The 21,680-nt window shown below is 43.2% G+C and overlaps 1 protein-coding gene across 1 annotated transcript in view; it reads right to left on the bottom strand.

Moving 5' to 3' along the window:
- LOC144494992 (solute carrier organic anion transporter family member 4C1-like) overlaps positions 1-21,680 on the bottom strand; it is a 130,412-nt gene that overhangs the window by 20,282 nt on the left and 88,450 nt on the right. The window contains exons 8-9 of the mRNA XM_078214720.1: positions 15,872-16,067; positions 8,450-8,600 (exon numbers count right to left, since the gene is read on the bottom strand). Of these exons, the coding sequence (XP_078070846.1) occupies positions 8,450-8,600; positions 15,872-16,067 (347 nt within the window). The remainder of the gene's footprint in view (positions 1-8,449; positions 8,601-15,871; positions 16,068-21,680) is intronic.

Raw genomic sequence — 21,680 nt, 5'->3', positions numbered from 1 at the left:
TTCCCAAACACAGTCCCTTATAAAGTAAGTCGCTCCGGGGATTTCTTGATCCTTTGGGAGAGTCGTAATTCACCAGCAGGTGCCTTGGAAATAGAGGTAACTTCGGCTTGATCCTCAATGGGTGGACTCCCGACTTGCGAAGGTGCTTCAGTGCAAATAACTTCTCTGGTTCCCACTGGAACTTGGTTCTTCCTCGGGGTAGCTTGCTGCTGTATTTCTTTCATCTGGAGCAATATCACTGACAGGTATACTGGGGCAGACTGCTCCAGTGGTCGGGAGTGTGATGCTCTCCTTCTCATATGGTTCCGGTGTTTCTTTACCCTTTTTCCTTGGGCAACTATTTTATATGATACTGAGTTTGGCAGGATGGTAGGGTGCAGTTCGAATATGTTGAGCACTGTTGGTTCTCATGAAATGGTGGAACTCTTCACTAGTGAAAGCAGTCCCGTTATCAGACACTAACACCTCAAGCAACCAGTTGGTGACAAATTTCTGTCACAATTTCTTGACCTTTGCTGATGAGGTCATGGCCTTCATTTTGCATATGTCCAACCATTTGGAGTGCGCATCTTTTATGAACAGGATCATGGTGCCCACAAATGAGCCTGCAAAACAGACATGTAGTTACACCCATGGTCGACCTGGCAATTCTCAAGAGTGCATTAGGGGCGCAGGTGGCAGATTTTGCATTTGACATTGGTCACATTGTTTGACTAGATTCTCAATGTGGGTATCTATCCCAGGCCACCACACATAACTGCATGTGAGCATCTTCATCTTTGTCATTCAAGGATGGGCATATTGTAACTCTTGTAATAATAACTTATGAACAGGAGTGGGAACGACCACTCTTGCTCTCCATAATAATATGGGCCCTCATAAAACAGGGTTGTTCTCAACATTGTGTACTGGATTAAGATGTGGAATTATGGGCACGGGGCCTAGGTGGGATTGTTGTTGGTGCAGGCTCGATGGGCCAAGTGGCCTCCTTCTGCACTAGAGGGATTCTTTTAAGAAATGCTGGCCTTTACCTTGTCAGTGACACCCAAATCCCATAAAATAATAAATAAGAACTGCCAGTTAAGCTCCTTAAAAAGCTTGTTCATGGGCTATGAATATAATATAATTGGGTATGAAACTTAAGGCCCAATGAAAGGATCTACATTTCAGTATAGTGTTGCGCTAGTGACTCATTGGGTTCCCGAACCTGGATCGAAAATAAAGCTCTTGAAAACATCAATAGGCTGCATTATAATGGAAAGAGAAAATGCTGGAAATGCTTAGCAGGTCAGACAGCATCTGTGGAGACAGAAACTGTCGTGTATGTGGTGTCTATCTCTTTAAGACAGCACAGCACAGCAGAAGAGAGTCACCTGACTTGAGCAATCAATGGAATCTGAGAGTGAGCGATCAACTCAAGAGGATGGAGTCCTCTCTTTGGGAGAATCTTCTCACAGCCATGTAGTAAGCATGTAAAGACTGGAGCTCTGCTTCAGGGCAGCCCAGAGCTGCAAACCTCCTGTACAATATTCTTAGGAACAAAAGATATTTATTAACAACAAATTCAGAAATCTCTTGACGCGCCATAACAGCCACAACATAACAGAATTAACATTTCAGGTCAATAGCTTCATCATCTGATGCAAGGTTATTAATCTGAAATGGTAACTCTGATTCTCTTCCCATAGATGCTGTTGCCTGCCCTTCTGAGTACTTCCAGTATTTTCTGTCCCAATTTCAGATTCCCAGAATCTTTTGTTTCATGGGCTGTATTTTACAACTTCCTACTTTTTGCATATTGAAATAAATTATATCATATTGAAAGTTACCAGAGCCCATAGAAAAAATCCTCTGGCCTAATGATTCTGTTCCAACATATATTATAAAATCCATATCTTCCACCGGTACCAATGCCAGATTCAGTGTTCTCTTGTTCCTGGTCTTTCAGTTCGTATTGCCATTAAGGGTTGTAAACTTTCTGATGTCTTGGTTGGTCTTTTCGTTTTTTAATTTTACTTTCTCTTCAAATCTTTGTAATTTTCCAACTTCAGATGTGCCATGTTTTCCCCCTATTGTCATCTTTGATGTCCTTTCATTGCAATGATGTCCTTTCATGTACTGCAATTGCAGTGAAAAAATATCCAGTTTTGCAAGTGTCCTCTCTCATAAGAACTACAAAGTGAAGCTAATATTGAGATTAGGGGAAGAATTAGTCTAAATAGAAGAGGATGACTGCCTGATCACCTGATTTTACCAACATGGCGTACTGTATTGATCCAGATCTCACCGACTCTCTTCACTGCCATGCTTCCCCCTTTTTCTTTTCAATATAGTCACTCTAGCTGGAATATGACCTCATTCAATTGTCCTTAATCATGTGTGCGCACTGGCAAGCCAAAGCATCACAAGGAAGTCTAATCCCATTTCCACAAAAGCAAAATACTGCAGATGCTGGAAATCTGAAATAAAACCGGAAAATGCTGGAAATATGCAGCAGACATTTCAGGCTAATCACCTTTACCTTTTGTTGAAAGGCTATTGATCTAAATCAGTTATTTTGATTCTCTCCCTACATATGCTACCTAGCCTACTGAGTATTTCCAGTATTTTCAGCTTTTATTTCAAACTCTGTTTCTAACTTGCAATCCATCACTTGTACTTTCAGTGGGAGTTCATAGATAAAAATCAGGAGTGGTGATCATTGGCTGATTTTTCTCTCCCTAGTTCAGTGATGCATCTGCAGAGCTGAGAGGTTGTTTTAGCTGTCTCAGTCAAAATCACCAACTCCTCTAGTCTGTACAACCGAGCACCACAAGACATGATGCACTTATCAACAAAGACACACCTCTTAAATCATAATTTCTATTGCATTAAAGTCTGATGGCATGTATTTTCCTTTTCTTATTATTGTTTCATGAGATATGAGTGGTGCTCATAAAGCCAGCATTTATTGTCCAACCCTAATTGTCCTCAAGAAGGTGGTGGAGAACCATATTCTAGAATCACTGCAGTTTGTCTGGTTTAAGTACAACAGAGTTGTAATCTTGTTTGTCATCTTGGAGCAATCCAAAAGCCACCTACTCAAAATCTCCCCTCAGTTACTCCTAACATTAAGGGCACTTAAATGGTCATTGGATAAACCTATGGATGATATTGGAATAGTGTAGGTTAGATGGGCTTTAGATTGGTTTCACAGGTCGGCGCAACATCGAGGGCCAAAGGGCCTGTACTGCGCTGTAATGTTCTATGTTCTATGTTTCAGCCATCTGCTTGCCATAGTCAAGGCACCCGTGGACAAAAACACCAAAAGTAACATCCAGGGTGAACTAAGATGACACCACCAGCAATACAAAGAAGACATCAGCCCTGTCCTCCTACGGAAGGTCATATGGGACTTTAAGTGTGGCAAGGCAGCAGAATATGATAATGTTGTGCCAGAATTTATGAAACACCTGAGGCCCCAAGCTCTTGCCTGGCTGATCTAGTTATACACGTTGGTCATAAATTCCAACACCATTCCAAAGAAAGGGCAGATAGCAAAAGTCATCTCCATACCAAAACCCGGTAAAGACCCCAGTTAGCTACCGTCCAATCTCTCTCCTGTCAGCCCATACATAATCCTTGAATGTCTCATCCTTCAGCGCATATCACTAATCGTAGAAATCCTTACTGTTGACCCAGCTGATTTCTGCAAGGATGGCAGCACAGGGGAACAGGTATTGGCCCTCACCACTTATATTGAAAACAGCTTTCAGAAAAACCTGAAGACAGGTGCTGTGTTCCTTGATCACACAGCTGCCTACGACACCATTTGACACATTGACCCCCTCCTGAAGCTGTCATGGGCCCTCCTCCCCAGGTGACTAAAAGCATCAAAACAGTGTTGAACAATCGAAGGTTCAGAATTCATCTTGGACAGGCAAAAAGCACATGGAAAAGACAAATAAATGGACTCCCTCAAGGCTCAGTACTGGCTCCAACCCTGTGCTACTTGTGCACAAACAATCTTCCAAAAGCTACCTCCTGAAAATTCATATATGCTGATGACATCTGCCTCGCAACTCAAACCCTCGACTTTGACACCTTGGACTGGACCTTAAATGAGGGCTTGTCAAAACTTTAACAATACTGCAACACATGCTGACTCAAGCCAAGCCCTGCAAAAACAGTATCCAGCTTATTCCATCTTCACAATGCAAAAGCCAACAAAGAGCTCAACATCCAAATGAATGGCTACAAGTTAAAGCACCACCCAATTCCAATATACCTTGGACTGACCCCAGATATTCAAGTCCAGAAACAACTCGATTGTCAAACGAGCAGAGAACATCATTGCTAGACAAGGAATCAACAAATCACCTGCTAAATTTGAAGAAGTACTAAAATCATTTGATGTTTATTTTAACCTCAGATATAACAAAATCCTAGAAAGGGTTAAATTTAATATGCATGTCCAGCAGCCAGGAGAATCTGCTGACTCATTTTCTAATGATCTGTACAATGACAGGAGGCTGCGAATACAGAGACCGAAAATCGGAACTTATCAGAGATAGAACAGTTGTGGGAGCAGTGCATTCTCAGACATGCTGCAAGCAAAGGAAGATCCAATCTTCAAGAAAGCTATCCATGTTGTTCGATAGTCTGAACTCCATGTGCAGCAGAGGTTCATTTTACGAGGAGAAAGTAAACAATGGTGCGCAGTGCAGTTAGTTTAACAGTACAGAAACAGGGATACTCCAAGTCAAGGGACGCAATACTCTAACCTGCCAGTACAGTGATTATGTCAGTACTGTGGAGCAAAGCACCCCACAGGTCAGAGCAATATATAGCAATTTCAGCCAATGCTTTCAATGTAACAGATTTGGACACTTTGGCAAACTGTGCAAGGCCAAAACATCTAAACGCAGAAGACCCAAAGATGATTCATGGAGTCGAGACTGCACATCAAGAGGATACCCACAGCCATGCTTCTTGGGTGAGATCAAAGATCCATGATTTTTATTTTGGAATGCAGACATTTTGGTTAGTGACCATCTCACAAACTTTGAATTGGACACAGTCAGTGTTATAGTCCTGTCGGTCGGAGAACCATGGCTGGTGACCCAACTGCTGATGATACCCAGTACATACTTGGACAGAGCAGGGGGCACAAAGTTCCTGGTGAAAAGCACCAGGTAGGCAACATTGAGATACAAAGATCAAAGAAGCCAAGAGACCCAGTATAATTGTCCATGTGGCAAATGACCTTGGGCCCTACAAAATGGCTGATATCACATGTTGAAATATTTCTGCCATGGAAGTAATTCCAAATGGCAGGTGGTTAAAGCAGGATCTGCCAAAGGGGGTAATGAATGTAGTCAGCAGCCTGGACTCTTCGTCAAGGGGAAGGAGCCAAAGGTCGCTGTTGGTGGCCAGCTTTGAAAATGCTGTGCTCTTCAAGGGTTTAGTCAGACTTTTGTCCACTGAAGGCATGGGATGTACGTCCCTGGCAAAGGCTTTATGGAACTGCATCACGTTCACACAAATATGGATGGATCTCCATATCGGACAGTGCTCTGGGAATGTAATACACCATTGGCGACTTCTATTCATTTGTTCCTGGAATAAAGCTGCTCCAAGTTGTGGATGAGGTATCCACTGCTATGGTGATAGGCAGGGATTGGTCGTAGTGGGCCATAATGTCAGTGGAGGTCAGCATCGCTTTGATGCAAGTGAATGCTTGCTCTTGAAGTGAGTCCCAGCACCTTGCCTTGTCTTTCTTAAGCAGATGTCTCAAAGGTTCTGTGACCTGTGCCAAATTTGGTAAAGATTTTTGCCAACTTTTCACCATCCCCAAGAATCACTGGAGGTCTGGAATTTAGGATAGAGTTGGGAAGTCACTAATAGCTTTAGTTTCATGTGGGTCCATCATGATGCCTTTATTGCTGATAATGGAGCCCAAGAAACAAACTGATGTTTTGGAGAACTCACATTTCTCATTCATCATCAGCCCGGTTTCCTGTAGCCGTTCTAAGACTTCTGGGAGTCTCTTCTCATGTTCCTCAACCATTGCACCTGGGCATCACACCAAGTGCAGGGCACGGGTCCAATCTGCTGTCTGGTGGTCAGGCATTTCCAGGGCAATTGAGGACTCCAGAACAAACTGTCAGATGTGTACAGCACAGAGAGGAGCAAAAATAATTCCTCATTCTCACAGAGTTCCCTACCAGGACCTGGGGGAGGCTGGGCATCGACTTATTTATCTTTATCAGCAAATTGTTCCTTTATTTTAGTGGATAACATTTCCAGATGGGTTGAGGTGAAACAACTGTATACAACTACTACAGAGCAATAATTAAGATACTGAAAGAGATGTCCGCAAACCGTGGCATCCCAGATGAGATTGTGTCCAATAATGATCCACAATTTTCAAATGAGTACTTCATTACATTACACATCATTTTCAGCTTCCACAAGATACCCATAATCAAAAGGGGAGGCTGAAAGAGAGGTTTGCACTGTAAAACCCTTCATAAAAAATAATTGAGGACTTTCTGCACAGTACTTTTAACATACAGGTCGACCCTGTTACTATTTGGCCCATCGGAACACCTGATTGGCATGAAACCCCGCACACAACTTCCAATCCTGCTGAGCAAACTAATACCAGGGTTGGTAAGCAAGGATTATTGGGACATCCCTACAGGCAGAAACAAGCTTTCACCTAGAACAAAAGGTAGCACACCAGACATTTGCCACAACTATGAAAGGATGACAAGATCTAGATTATAGGCATTAAGGGAGAGGGTACTAGCTTCAGGAAGGTTGATGACCAACCTCAGTCCTACCTGGTTAGCACCCGAGAGGATACAGTCAGGAGAAACAGGAGGAGTCTCCTCCTCATCCCTCGACTGTCCATTCCCACAGTGCACCGGGGAGACATTGAGGATGATACTTTAATGTCAGAACAACCTCCAAATAAACCTCTCCAATGAAAGAGCCTACCATTCCTCCGACAAAAGTGTGAGCGAGATATGGAAGAGTTATTAGGCCTCCATACTCCTTATACGCCTATGACTGTGTGGCCAAATTCCCTTCCAATTCGATTTTCAAGTTTGCTGACGACACCACCGTAGTGGGTCGGATCTCAAACAATGACGAGACAGAGTACAGGAATGAGATAGAGAATCTGGTGAACTGGTGCGGCAACAATAATCTCTCCCTCAATGTCAACAAAATAAAGGAGATTGTCATCGACTTCAGGAAGCGTAAAGGAGAACATGCCCCTGTCTACATTAACGGGGACGAAGTAGAAAGAGTCGAGAGCTTCAAGTTTTTAGGTGTCCAGATCACCAACAATCAACCTGTCCCCCATGCTGACACTATAGTTAAGAAAGCCCACCAATGCCTCTACTTTCTCAGAAGACTAAGGAAATTTGGTATGCCAGATATGACTCTCACCAACTTTTACAGATGCACCATAGAAAGCATTCTTTCTAGTTGTATCACAGCTTGGTATGGCTCCTGCTCTTTCCCAAGACTGCAAGGAACTTCAAAAGGTTGTGAATGTAGCCCAATCCATCACGCAAACCAGCCTCCCATTCATGGACTCTGTCCACACTTTCCACCGCCCCGGCAAAGCAGCCAGCATAATTAAGGACCCCACGCACCCGGACATTCTCTTTTCCACCTTCTTCCGTTGAGAAAAACTTACAAAAGTCTGAGGTCACGTACCAACTGACTCAAGAACAGCTTCTTCCCTGCTGCTGTCATATTTTTGAATGGACTTACCTTGCATTAAGTTGATCTTTCTCGACACCCTAGCTCTGACTGTAACATTACATTTTCCACTCTCTTGTTTCCTTCTCTATGAATGGTATGCTTTGTCTGTATAGTGCGCAAGAAACAATACTTTTCACTGTATGCTAATATATGTGACAATAATAAATCAAATCAAAATCAAACTGCCTGAAGTAGAATAACTTTGGATAAAGTTATTCTACTTTATTGGATAAAATCTTCTGGGAGGTGTAGTATAAGAATCTAACACATATAGGGTTAACATGGGACTGAGTACTGTATTGCCTATACAGTAATGTAGGAGAACACATGATTTGCACCCGGGGGCCAGTCTAGAGTTGGACAGAGCACAAGAAAACATGAAAACAGCTCATAACATGAAGCCTTTGCTGTATATATGGACAGAGCTGTTGTAGTTAATAAACACATATAGTTAACCTACTTAAGACTATGAAGACCGACTGATTAGTATCAAACACCCTACATTAAAAGGCACCACATTGGCTTATTGGACACAGTGCCTAGGAGTAGACATCAACATTTCTGCACAGTTTTGTCCACAATATTTTACTTTTCAACAGACCATTTGCACAATAATGACATAATTTAACTTTGATGAATTAGCTAATCAGAAATACTGGTAAATTATCTTTAGGTTAGTCGAACCTACCTCAATGACTGATGTATTAGTACAACCTGCATAGCATGCAGAAAAGTACTGGACATGATCTACACCACAGACTGGATTGTAGTGAGAACGGATGCAATGACACTCTTCATTGCAGGGTGCCAACAAATCGAATTTCTTTTCAGTGCTGCTACTGTGGGACAATATGTGGAAAGAAAATTAGATGATGTTTCTCCCAGTCTGTATAAAATCAGAGCTTAACACAGGGGGATGAAGTTCTGTTCCATTAGTGATGATTTGCAAAGAATTATAGTCCTTTGGGTGATTGTCATGCTATTGATGTTGGTTTTGCTATTAACTTAAAAGTGCAAGACACAAAATGAACAATCAACATTACTGAGATTTACAGGCTGCTGTTTAATGACAATCAACATTGGTCTCATTTTTATGTCAGGATGCTTTGCAATTAATTATCCTTTAGCACTAAGGAGAAAATGCCCTGGACCCACCTCTCAAAGAACAAAGAAAATTACAGCACAAGATTATGCCAGGTTAGTTAATGTAGACAGTGAACAGCTGTTCCCATTCAGTTATGGGACAAGGAGTAGGGGACACAGATACAGAGAGTGTGTGAGGAACAACCTTTTACACAGAGAGTGGTAATGTCTGGAGCTTGCTGTTTATGAGGGTGGTGGAATCAGAGACGATTGATGATTTCAAAGGAAAATTGAATGGGCACTTGAGGGAAATAAAGTTACAGGGCTACAGAGATGGAGCAGGGAAATGGTCCAGCTTGGATTTCCCTACTGAGAGCTAGCATAGACTCAACAGGCTGAATAGCCTCCTTCTGTGCCTTAATTACTTTATGGTCTTATGATTAATAGCCTGTTATGATACTTAAATTGACTGCAATACCCGTCATGCCTGTACATGACACTAATAATTGTTTTCAATGTTAATGACATGACAGTTTCTATCACATGGCTGGTGTCACACACTAGCTGCTATTTCATAGCGAGTATAAGCTTAAAAACGTCTCTTAAAGTGTGTGTGCAGTTCTAACAATGGCCACTAGATGACCCTGTCGGGTTTTTGGAGAGTTGCAGCTCTTTTCAGTTTTTCCAGTAATAGCCAGCGAGGTTGTTTAACTGTTACATTCTTCATTCACTTTACATGCACTTTTAAGCATTATATTCTTGTTTTTTCTTTCCCCTCCCTTCAGATTTAATTCCTCTATTCTGCTGCTTTTTTTGTTGATTCTGAACATCTCTGTTGTGCCAAAACCAGTCCACTGACCCATATGCCACAATTGGACCACTTGTCTGGTACCCTCTTTGATTAAAGTATTCGCACCATCACCTCGTGCACCACTGTTTGGCTGATCTGCAATTTGTTGTCAGGCTGTTTGTCACCATCACCAGCAGTCCCCACAACCTCCCTTTTTCAAGCTGTGTGATAACTTGGCCAGTACCCAGCTGAAAACAGATTGTGGGCTACGGGTCAGTGAAAGTCAATCATTACCATGAGTCAGAAAAATGACACAATGGGGACACAGAAAGGCAAATAGATGATAGAGAGATTGAAGAACAGGAAAGCTGAGATTGGGGGACTGACGTAGCAAGAGAGGTTGTGGAACAAAGGAACTGGACAAGGGACAGAAGTAGGCAGATACTGGGACTACAGAGAAAGACAAGGACTGGAGGAACTTACATTGTGAGACCGATAAGTTTGGGGGTACAAAGACAGAAAGTTTTGGGGAACAAACAGAGATTCAGAATGGAAAAAGAAATAAGAGACTGTCAGCGTGAAATGTGACAAAGAAATGTCCATTGTTGTAAGTATACTGAATGCCATATTGGTATATAATAAATTACAGGGTAATTAATCTGCAGCAGTCTTCCATGCCAGCTGCACCTTCCATAATATTTGTTTATTTATTTACATATCTCAGTATTATTTTCATTGGTGCTTTGATCACAGTGTCCTCCCGGATTATTGAGTCACCCTGCATCTTACTGTTCTGCCCCTCTTCCTTCTTCCAACAGCTGCCGTTCTTTGCCTGGTCTCTGTTCATTCTCCAAATCTCGCTTCATTCCAAGGGAAATGCCAACAAGCGCAGGCATGTCTGTGAGACTGTTTTGTGCAGAATGCTTGGAGTCAGCAAAAATTTGCCACACCAATCCCTGTAGATCTTTGCAAAGTTCAACAACTTTCCAAAGCCCCAAACACTTGCAGAATTGTCGCAATGGCCAGAAAAAATGAACTGGCAACTGGCATGCAAGTAATTGGAGATTTCTTTAAATACCACCTGGTGGGGGCTCCTTCTTGCTGCTGAATGCACATTTTACTGTATGAGGCCAAGAGAGCCTATCCAAGCAAGCATTAAACCTTGCCCATGTGGAGATAAGGATAAAAAAAAGCCTATTTGAGGTCCCCTGTCCAAAATCGGGTTGCTCCTAAAAGCAGCGACTGGATGGTGGGATTGAAATTCAAAACTCATTGACTGGCACGCTGCCTTTGCACACTCAGCAGCTGTCCACATTTAACTGAGATTGGAGGCCCAATGTCAGGTGTACCCTCAGCCTAGCCATTCAGGTGTCGCAAAGAGATTTCTATACCAGGGAAGTTTGAGATAGGCTGATCGGGGGCAGACAGATTTTTGATGGTGAAAAGAGAAAGTTTCTCCGCAGGAGGCCATCCACCCCAGGGTGTTCAGGGAGCAATTCCACTCTCTCAATTTCCAAAGGGTGAATGACCAGAGGCAGTGAATCATGAAGGCCAATGCCTGGTATTCTGGCAGTAGTCATGATGCCTGCATTCTGTGACAATCTATTGTGCCAGCTTTTTAGCCACCACGACAAATTAAATATGACTATTGGGTGATAAAGGCTATCTGCTGACAACATGGCTTATCACTCTTGTGTGCAAGCACGCACTCATGTGCAGCATACATGCAGTGAGAGCCAAGCTCCAAGTGATGGAGTAGTCAATGATCACTTTTGTACATTAGCGCCTGTCTTCCATATGTCTGGTGTTTGCACTAGCGCTCCTGTGCAATGCTACCACAATATTTGTAGCAAAGCTGGTGAAAGTCTGCTGACTTTCAGTAAGGGGGACTGCTGATAGTCTTGGAGGATGACCTTGAGCAGCTCTGAGCCTAGAAGCCTTGTCTGCCAATTGTACCATCTTGGCATGAGCACAGCAGTCTTGTTTGGCTGGTTGTTCGGCAACAAGAGCACTTTTGGAGTGGCACAAGTGGCAGGACAAACGCTATCTTCCTGACACTGGACCTCACGTTAGTGGTCCAAAGTGCTACAGCCACTTCCCTGGACTGCCTGCTTTAACACAGCTAGTACTCTGCTGGAGGACAGATTGCTAAACTACTGTGAAACCTTGCATGTTCTTCAGCAATGTGAACACCCACTGTAGCACTCAGACATTTGGTGGAAGCTGCTTGTACTGCATTGGAAACTGACACATTGGCCATCAGAAGTTGTTCGTGTACCTTCAAACCCATGCTGTATATTATTCTTTGGAGAATTGTGGGGGAAGTAGTGGAAGGATTTCTGAGCTGATTACCAGCCCACTGAACCACAGTGAATGCCCCTTCCAGGGCCATCAAGTCCTGGTGTTGGATTCAAACTAAGAGCTTCTAATCCAGCGGTAGGGACACTACCATGGCGCCACAAGGTCTTCCTTGGCAATCAGATGCTGCTTCATGATTGTGTTCAAGATTGCCACTTGTGTTGATGGAGTTGCCCACCAGTTCCATGTTAGAAAGGATGGTTTCCAATCCCTATGCCAAGTTGGTGCTGGAATTCTCTTTGCTCCTTGACATTGACTATTAGCATTTTATCAGACTTTTCAAAGCACCAAGCATTTTGTTGTGCATCTTCATCAACCTGCTTTTGCTCACTGAAGTTCTCATGTGAGTCCTTCACAATGTCAAAGCTATGAGACCTCACTTTTGGCAAACAGGCACTATCCTTGACCCTTGCCCTGGCTGCAGCTCGCTTGTGCTTGAGTGGAGGATTTGCTTCCTATTATTTCCTTCTCCACTGCCGTTCATAGAATCATAGAATTCCTACAGTGCAGAAGGAGACCATTCGGCCCATTGAACCTGCACTGACAACAATCCCACCCAGGCCCTACCCCATAACGCCACGTGTTTATCCTCGCTAGTCCCCCTGACACTAAGGGGCAATTTAGCATGGTCAATCAATCTAACCTGCACATCTTCGGACTGTGGGAGGAAAGCAGAGCACCTGGAGGAAACCTACGCAGACAGTGACCCGAGGTCAGAATTGAACTCAGGTCCCTGGTGCTGTGAGGCAGCAGTGCTAACCACTGTGCCACCGTGCCACCCTGACCACTGTGCCGCCCTGCTTCTGTTTTTTTTTGCACACTTTAATGTACAATCTACTATACAATTTACAAAGCAAATAAATAAAGTTAACATAGTTCTGCCTCATCATGAAAGCATTGGGACTCAAATTGTGTTGCAACTTGACGGACAATTTGTTGCCACTCTGAACAACTGACGGTAAGCTTCTCTCAGTCAGTCGAGTTAATGAGAGCACCAGGGTATCTTTGAAGTATTTTCTTTGTCTGCCCCTGGAACACTGGCCATTTGAGAGTTGAGATAAGAGGACCTGGCTGAGGAAATAGTGTTTGGCCATTCCAACACAGTGGCTAGTTCATTGAAGTTGATCTTGCAGGAGTTTTGACTGAATGTTTGTGGACCTGAAACTAGTGTTTGGCTGATGGCTCTCCCAATTAATCTGGAGGATGTGTAGAACAATTCCTGATGGAACTTCTCTCGCATTGATCCACGGACCAGGTCTCACTGCAGTATAGGGTCGTGGTGACAGCAACTGCTCTGTACATGAGTACTTTGGTGGACCTGCAGAGGTCTTTGTTGTCAAACACTCGCTGCTATAGTTTATAGAAGGTTGAACTGATGGAACTGATCCAACGTTGGATCTCCTCAATGGTGGCCTTTTGAGAGAGGTAGCTGCCAGGAAATGGAAAATGCTCAACATATTCTAGGGTCTCCACTTCAACATATGGGAAGTAGACTATTCGGTTGACCATGATATACGAGTTTTGTTTGCACAACATTCAAGGACAGGTCAAGTTTCCTGGATGGAGGATTTAAGCATATGAATGCTAGACATGAGGCCTGATTAATAATACAATTGTTGGTAGATGGGAGATGATAAAATGTTGCACTGAGCAGTGTGTGCGGTTATTGCTTCATTTGTAAGGATATGATACACTTAACGGGCACCTTCTTCTGGCTTTTCACACCGGCGGGATCTTCTGGTCCCACCGATGGCGCACCCCCGCCACATGTTTCCTGGTGATATGGAGTGGAATCAATGGGACATCCTTATAACAGAGGCAGGAACAAGAAGATCCCGCCACCAGCCAGTGACACGCCGCTGAGAAAAACACCGTGAGGAGGACCAGAGAATTTCAGCAAACATTCTTGTTGCATTTTGAAAAGTACCAGTTTAAAGGAAACAGTTAAGCGAATTAGATTTCCCCTCTACAACTAATGCATAAACTGTAGTCAGGTCCCTTTCGGTATTTTTTGGATAATATAAGAAATGAAAAATAAATTAAATTTAAATTATTCACAGGGGTTTCACCATTGAACAAACTAACAGTAAGAATAGCATCATTAACATGGAGTTGATGGAGAATGAGGGTATTAGGATGGGGAGGGTTTTGGGGGGGGGAGGGAGTTTGGAAAAAAAATTGGATTAAAATAGGGGGTTAAGATGGAGTACAAAGTTCATGATTTGAAGTTGTTGAACTCAACGTTAAGAATGTTACAGAAGGTTGTAAAGAACCGATTCAGAAGATGAGGTGCTGTTTCTCTAGTTTGCGTTGGCTTCACTGGAACACTGCGACTGAGAGAGGGATGGAAGGAGCAAGGAAAACAAGAGAGAGAGAGAGAGACAGAAGCAACAGCATGAATGATTCACAAGGACAAACTGCTGAAGCGTCTGGAACAATTAGTGAGGAAAACTGAGTTAAAGTTGTTATTAGGCTGTTGTCAGTTTGAATGAGTGCTTAGCACTGTTGCCTCCGGGTTTGAGTCTCAGCTTGGGTGACTGTGTGGAGTCTGCATGTTCTCCGTGTCTGCGTTGGTTTCCTCTGAGTGCTCTGGTTTCCTCCCACAGTCCAAAGATGTGCAGGTAAGGTTAACTGGATATGTTAAATTGCCCCTTAACGTCAGGGGGATTAGTAGGGTAAATATGTGGGGTTAAGGGGATAGGGCCTGGGTGGGATTGTTGCCATTGCAGGTTTGGTGGGCTGAATGGCTTCTTTCTGTATTGTAGGGATTCTGTGATTCTATGAGTTTTATTGTTGGACTTGCTGCCTGTGTTTATACCTGTCAGGTCTCCAAGTTTGGAGAAAGTTAATTTTCCTTACATACAGACTGAATAAATAAACATTATAGAATCAGTTCGTCACTGATGGTAATTTATTATTTAAATGCTTCGCTTTAAACTCTGTGATCCCTAAATTCAATAAAGTGAGGTTGACTTCATCAGTACAATTAAAACCCACTTGCAAATGATGCTTTATCAATTGTCTCAATGTTAAAAGAATATATGTTCCTTTTTGTATCATCAACATTATAATGAAACAGTGTTTACAGAATCAACCCTAAGTAAGGAATTACTGTATTTGAAGATGCATTCACTAATATAGACCACTCATGTAAACCATTGATTTTCCTGAAGCACTGCATCCAGGGTTTAAAAGGCATTGAGATCCACAGCTATCTGGTCCCCCTGTCTTTTGACAATGGACCTTCTTTCCCCTGCTAATACAGGACATCTTTTCTCCTTTGCATCTCCTCCACCAAGACTTGCAGTCCAGCGTCTGAAAGGCTTGGAGCCAGTGCACGGCACAGTTGTGCTGTCCTTCACTCTTTCCCAGTTCAGATTCTCTTCGACACTGACTTCTAGCACCTGCTCCAGACACAGTGCACCTCCCTTTCACATTTGCATGCCCGCTTTAACCAGTGCAGGCCAGTTTTAAAGTGATGCTAGCAGCTCGATTTATCCAGCAAGTGAACAACACAGCTAGTGCTAATTGGAATAAGAGCTCATTCAAATGTCCAGGCAGCTGAAAGTTGGGATGCTGCCTGCATTGCAATCAATGGGCATGGTTTAATCATGCCTCTCAAACCCCATGCCCTGGTTTAAGGACTATCCAATTAGCAATCCCCATCTTCCTGTCTTCCCCCACCCCATCCTATCTTTCTTCAAAATCAGTCTCTCCTGATTTAATTATTACTTCCCAATTATGTTTCTCAACTGACTCTTTGTGCAAAACCAGAGAAAGTCGAACACTTCAAGGATGGAGTAAAAAATCACACAGGTGATACACAAAGTATTTCAGATAACAATAAGACAAAATTAATGTCATTTGATTTTTACTTACAGATTATAGTCCTGGGTGACTCCAGCAAATGGCTGATTTGAGCAACGAGCAAAAATGAAAACAAAGGCACAAAATAGTGATACAATACATGTGACTACAGCCATTTTCATCACATTTCGACATTGGAGCTTCAACTTGGAAATGATGAGCCCACCAACAATTTGGCCAATGAAAGCTCCAGGGATAAGAACTGCACCTTTAAAGAAAAGATTGGAACCAATTATTAGATTGCATGATTCACTGAAGATGTGTATATTTTCTGGAGAAATTATTATTTGCTGCCAGAGAGGAAGATCTATAATTCAATAGAAACAGTCCTATAACTTAGTTTACAAAACCACTCACAGTTTACCTGTCTTGTGACAGCTGGAAAAGTAAACTATCTTAATTTTTAAAAAAGAGGGCCATCATATTTATTACATATAAAACAATTAACTGGCAGTGAATTTAACAGGGAGACACTTTACATTTGGAAACATTTTTGTACCTAAATGCTCCTTGTGGTTTCTGACAACGGGTAACGTCAGGTTATTTTTGACGTGGAGCATTCATTCGCCCCAGTTGATTCTGTACAGCTACAGTGACAGAATCAATAGTAAGCTTGCTGTTAGAGTTGTTTAGCTCAGCAACATCTACATTAAGTCTGTTACTGTTATGGATATTAGCTGTGGAATGCATTTGACCACAGGTGGCCAGGGTCATACAGCTGAAAGAAAAATTAATGCAAAATCTTAGGCTGGTGAAGGGAATTACCATTGTTTTTAAAGTTAATTGTTTCTAATGAGAAGTATGAGAAGCTCATGAATTTTTTTTGTCACTAGAATTGTTACCATTTGATCAGCTGCCTCTGCCACTTTCCTCCCTTCTACTAGCCAACAAGGTCAAATGTCCCTTAAAGCTCCCCCCCACTTAGCCCTGAACTCGCATCTTCACCTAATTTCTATTCTATCTCCCATCAGGACCCTCTCCAAGCTCAACTTGTCCATGAGATGTATCTCCTGCTCCCTCGACCCTTTTCCCACTAAATTGCTGACATTGTGGCACAGGGGTGGCACGATGGTACAGTGGTTAGCACTGCTGCCTCACAGCCCCAGGGACCTGGGTTCGATTCCCAGCTTGGGTCTCTGTCTGTGCGGAGTCTGCACGTTCTCCCTGTGTCTGCGTGGGTTTCCTCCGCGTGCTCCGGTTTCCTCCCACAGTCCAAAGATGTGCTGGTTCGGTGCATTGGCCATGCTCAATTCTAACTCAGTGTACCCGAACAGGCGCCGGAGTGTGGAGAGTAGGGGATTTTCACAGTAACTTCATTGCAGTATTGATGTAAGCCTACTTGTGACACTATTAAATAAACTTTATCTGACTTCCCCTCCTGATCCTCATAATAGCTCATTTTGTTGATGGTTCCCTCTCTTTAGGTGGCGTTCCTCTCTCATTTAAATCTGCTGACACCACCATTCTTTCTAATAAACCAACGGTTGAGCCCACTGTTTTTGCATACTATCGCTGTATCTCCAACCTCCCCTTTTCTCTTCAAAATCCTTGAACATGTTAGAACATAGAACATTACAGCGCAGTACAGGCCCTTCGGCTCTCGATGTTGTGCCGACCTGTGAAACCAATCTAAAGCCAATCTAACCTACACTATTCCAATATCATCCATATGTTTATCCAATGACCATTTAAATGCCCTTAATGTTGGCGAGTCCACTACTGCTGCAGGCAGGGCATTCCACGCTCTTACCACTCTCTGAGTGAAGAACCTATCTCTGACAACTGTCCTATATCTATCACCCCTCAATTTAAAGCTATGTGCCCTCGTGCTAGCCATCACCATCCGAGGAAAAAGGCTCTCACTGTCCACCCTATCTAATCCTCTGAACATCTTGTATGCCTCTATTAAGTCACCTCTTAACCTTCTCTCTAACGAAAACAACCTCAAGCCCCTCAGCCTTTCCTCATAAGACCTTCCAACCATACCAGGCAACATCCTGGTAAATCTCCTCTGCACCCTTTCCAATGCTTCCACGTCCTTCCTATAATGCGGCGACCAGAACTGTACACAATACTCCAAGTGCGGCCGCACCAGAGTTTTGTAAAGCTGCAACATGACCTCATGGCTCCGAAACTCAATCCCTCTGCCAACTTTCAGGGATCTATGCACATGGACACCGAGATCTCTCTGCTCATCCACACTACCAAGTATCTTACCATTAGCCCAGTACTCTGTATTCCTGTTACTCCTTCCAAAGTGAATCACCTCACACTTTTCCGCATTAAACTCCATTTACCACCTCTCAGCCCAGCTCTGCAGCTTATCTATGTCCTTCTGTAACCTGCCACATCCTTCTGCACTGTCCACAACTCCACCGACTTTAGTGTCATCCGCAAATTTATTAACCCATCCTTCTACGCCCTCATCCAGGTCATTTATAAAAATGACAAACAGCAGTGGCCCCAAAACAGATCGTTGTGGTACACCACTAGTAACTGAACTCCAGGATGAACATTTCCCATCAACCACCACCCTCTGTCTTCTTACAGCTAGCCAATTTCTGATCCAAACCGCTAAATCAACCTCAATACCATGTGTCCGTATTTTCTGCAATAGCTTACCATGGGGAACCTTATCAAACGCTTTACTGAAATCCATATACACCACACCAACTGCTTTACCCTCATTCACCTCTGAGTTCTTTGAGAAGGTGACCAATGAGGTTTGTGAGGCACGACCTACCCTTCACAAAACCGTGTTGACTATCCCTAATCAAATTATTCCTTTCTAGATGATTATAAATCCTATCTCTTATAATCCTTTCCAAAACTTTGCCCACAACAGAAGTAAGGCTCACTGGTCTATAATTACCAGAGTTGTCTCTGCTCCCCTTCTTGAACAAGGGGACAACATTTGCTATCCTCCAGTCTTCTGGCACTATTCCTATAGACAATGACAACATAAAGATCAAAGCCAAAGGCTCTGCAATCTCCTCCCTAGCCTCCCAGAGAATCCTAGGATAAATCCCATCCGGGGGACTTATCTATTTTCACACTTTCCAGAATTGCTAACACCTCCTCCTTATGAACCTCAATCCCGTCTCGTCTAATAGCCTGTATCTCAGTATTCTCCTCGTCAACATTGTCTTTTTCCTGTGTGAATACTGATGAAAAATATTCATTTAGCACCTCTCCTATCTCTTCGGACTCCACACACAACTTCCCACTACTGTCCTTGACTGGCCCTAATCTTACCCTCGTCATTCTTTTATTCCTGAAATACCTATAGAAAGCTTTCGGGTTTTCCTTGATCCTACCTGCCAAGGACTTCTCATGTCCCCTCCTGGCTCTTCTTTGCTCTCTCTTTAGGTCCTTTCTGGCTAACTTCTAACTCTCAAGCGCCCTAACTGAGCCTTCACGTCTCATCTTTGCATGAATCTCCTTCTTCCTCTTCACAAGAGATTCAACTTCTTTAGTAAACCATGGTTCCCTCGCTCGACCACTTCCTCCCTGCCTGACAGGTACATACTTATCAAGGACACGTAGTAGCTGTTCCTTGAACAAGCTCCACATTTCAATTGTGCCCATCCCCTGCAGTTTGCTTCCCCATCCTATGCATCCTAAATCTCGCCTAATCGCATCATAGTTTCCTTTCCCCCAGCTATAACTCTTGCCCTGCGGTATATACCTATCCTTGTCCATCGCTAAAGTAAATGTAACCGAATTGTGTTCACTATCACCAAAGTGCTCACCTACCTCCAAATCTAACACCTGGCCTGGTTCATTACCCAGTACCAAATCCAATGTGGCCTCGCCTCTTGTTGGCCTATCTACATACTGTGTCAGGAAACCCTCCTGCACACATTGGACAAAAACTGACCCATCTAAAGTACTCAAACTATAGTGTTTCCAGTCAGTATTTGTAAAGTTAAAGTCCCCACCTCCAAAATCCACAAAGTCACAAATAACATTCTTTATACCTGTGACAAAGGTAAACTATCTGTAATTTTCCTTCTTTATCTGTTTGTAGCTCTGACCTTTTCCCAATAAGTTGCTGACTATGCTGACAAGGGTGGTACGGTGGCACAGTGGTTAGCACTGCTGCCTCACAGCTCCAGAGACCCTGATTTGATTCCCGGCTTGGGTCACTGCCTGTGTGGCATTTGCACGTTCTCCCCGTGTCTGCATGGGTTTCTTCCAGGTGCTCCGGTTTCCTCCCACACTCCAAAGCTGTGCAGGTTAGGTGGGTTGGCCACACTAAATTGCCCCTTACAGGGGGACTAGCTAGGGTAAATGCATGGGGTTGTGGGGATAGGGCCTGAGTGGGATTGTGGTTGGTGCAGACTCGATGGGCCGAATGGCCTCCTTCCGCACTGTAGGATTCTACTTTACTATTGCTGGCTGGGTGGGATAGCACTCGTCTGGTTCCATTCTTACCCATCTCATCATAACTTAGTATCACTTGCAGTGGCTTATTCGCCCACTCCCACACCATTACCTCTGGTGTTCCCCAAGGACCTACACTTGGCCCTCTCCTATTTCTCTTCTTGCTGCTGCCCCTATATGCCATCATCCAAAAGTACATGTTTTCACATGTATGCTGACAACACACAGCCCTAACTCATCATCTCTCCAATATTACTAAATTATTAAACTGCAAGTCTGCAAGCCACGATCTTCAATTCTTGATCAAAACTCCATTCCCTAGCTATTGTTAGGAGCTCTAGGGAGAGATGGTGGCATGGTGTAACACCACTGGACTAATAATCCAGAGGCCCTAGATAATGTTCTGGGGACAAGGGCTCAAATTCCACTACAGCAACTGATGGAATTTAAATTCAATTAATAAGTCTGGAATTGAATGGTGACCATGAAAAGGTTGTCAATTTTTGTAAAACCTCATTTGGTTTATTAATGCACTTAAGGGAAGGAAATCAGCCATCCTTACCTGGTCTGGCCTACATGAATCTCCAGACCCACAGCAATATGGCTGACTCTTAACTGTCTTCTGTGATGGTGTTGCAAGCCATTCAATTCAAGGACAATTGTGGGTCAACCCACAGCACGTGGGCTGCAGTATTTCAGGGAGGCTGCTCACGGCCACTTTCTCAAGGGCAACTAGGGATGGGCAATAAATGCTCATCAGCCAGTAATTCCCACGCTCCACAACTGAATTTAAAAAAATTGGGGATGAGCAACTAATGCTGGACTTGCCAGCAATGCCCTCATCCCATGAAAGAATAAATCAGTGCTATTTACAATCAATATTAGAGTAAATTAGAGTAATATGTCTAAGTTTGTTGATGAGGCAAAGCCAGGTGGGAATGGAAGCTATGAGGAGGAGACTGCAAAGAGAAATAAATTGGGTAGGTAAATGGGCAACAAGGTGCAGATGGAGCATAATGTGGGAAAGTGAGAGGTTATTCGCCTCGATAGTAAGAATAAAAAGCAGAATATTTTTAAAAGGTATTAATCTTGTAAATGTTGATGTTCATACAAAGAACACAGAAAGTTAGCTTCCAGAAATTGCTAATTCCTTTAGCATTAGGAAGGCAAATAGATTTTGGCCTTTATTGCAAGGGGTGTGGAATACAAGAAACAGGAAGTCTTGCAAAAATTGTACAGGGCTTTGTTAAGACCACATCTGGATTACTGTATTCAGTTTTAGTGTCCATATTTAAGGCAGAGTACACTTGGATTGGAAACAGGAGTTAGGATTCAGTACTAGATTGGTTGCTGAAATGAGGGGGTTGCCCCATGATGAAAGGCTGAGTGACTTTAGAAAAATGAGAGCGGATCTCATTGAAACCTGTAAAATTCT

The sequence above is a fragment of the Mustelus asterias genome, chromosome 6 (assembly GCF_964213995.1).
Source record: "Mustelus asterias chromosome 6, sMusAst1.hap1.1, whole genome shotgun sequence".
In the NCBI taxonomy this organism is placed as follows: domain Eukaryota; kingdom Metazoa; phylum Chordata; class Chondrichthyes; order Carcharhiniformes; family Triakidae; genus Mustelus; species Mustelus asterias.
This window is presented reverse-complemented; position numbering and strand designations above follow the sequence as displayed.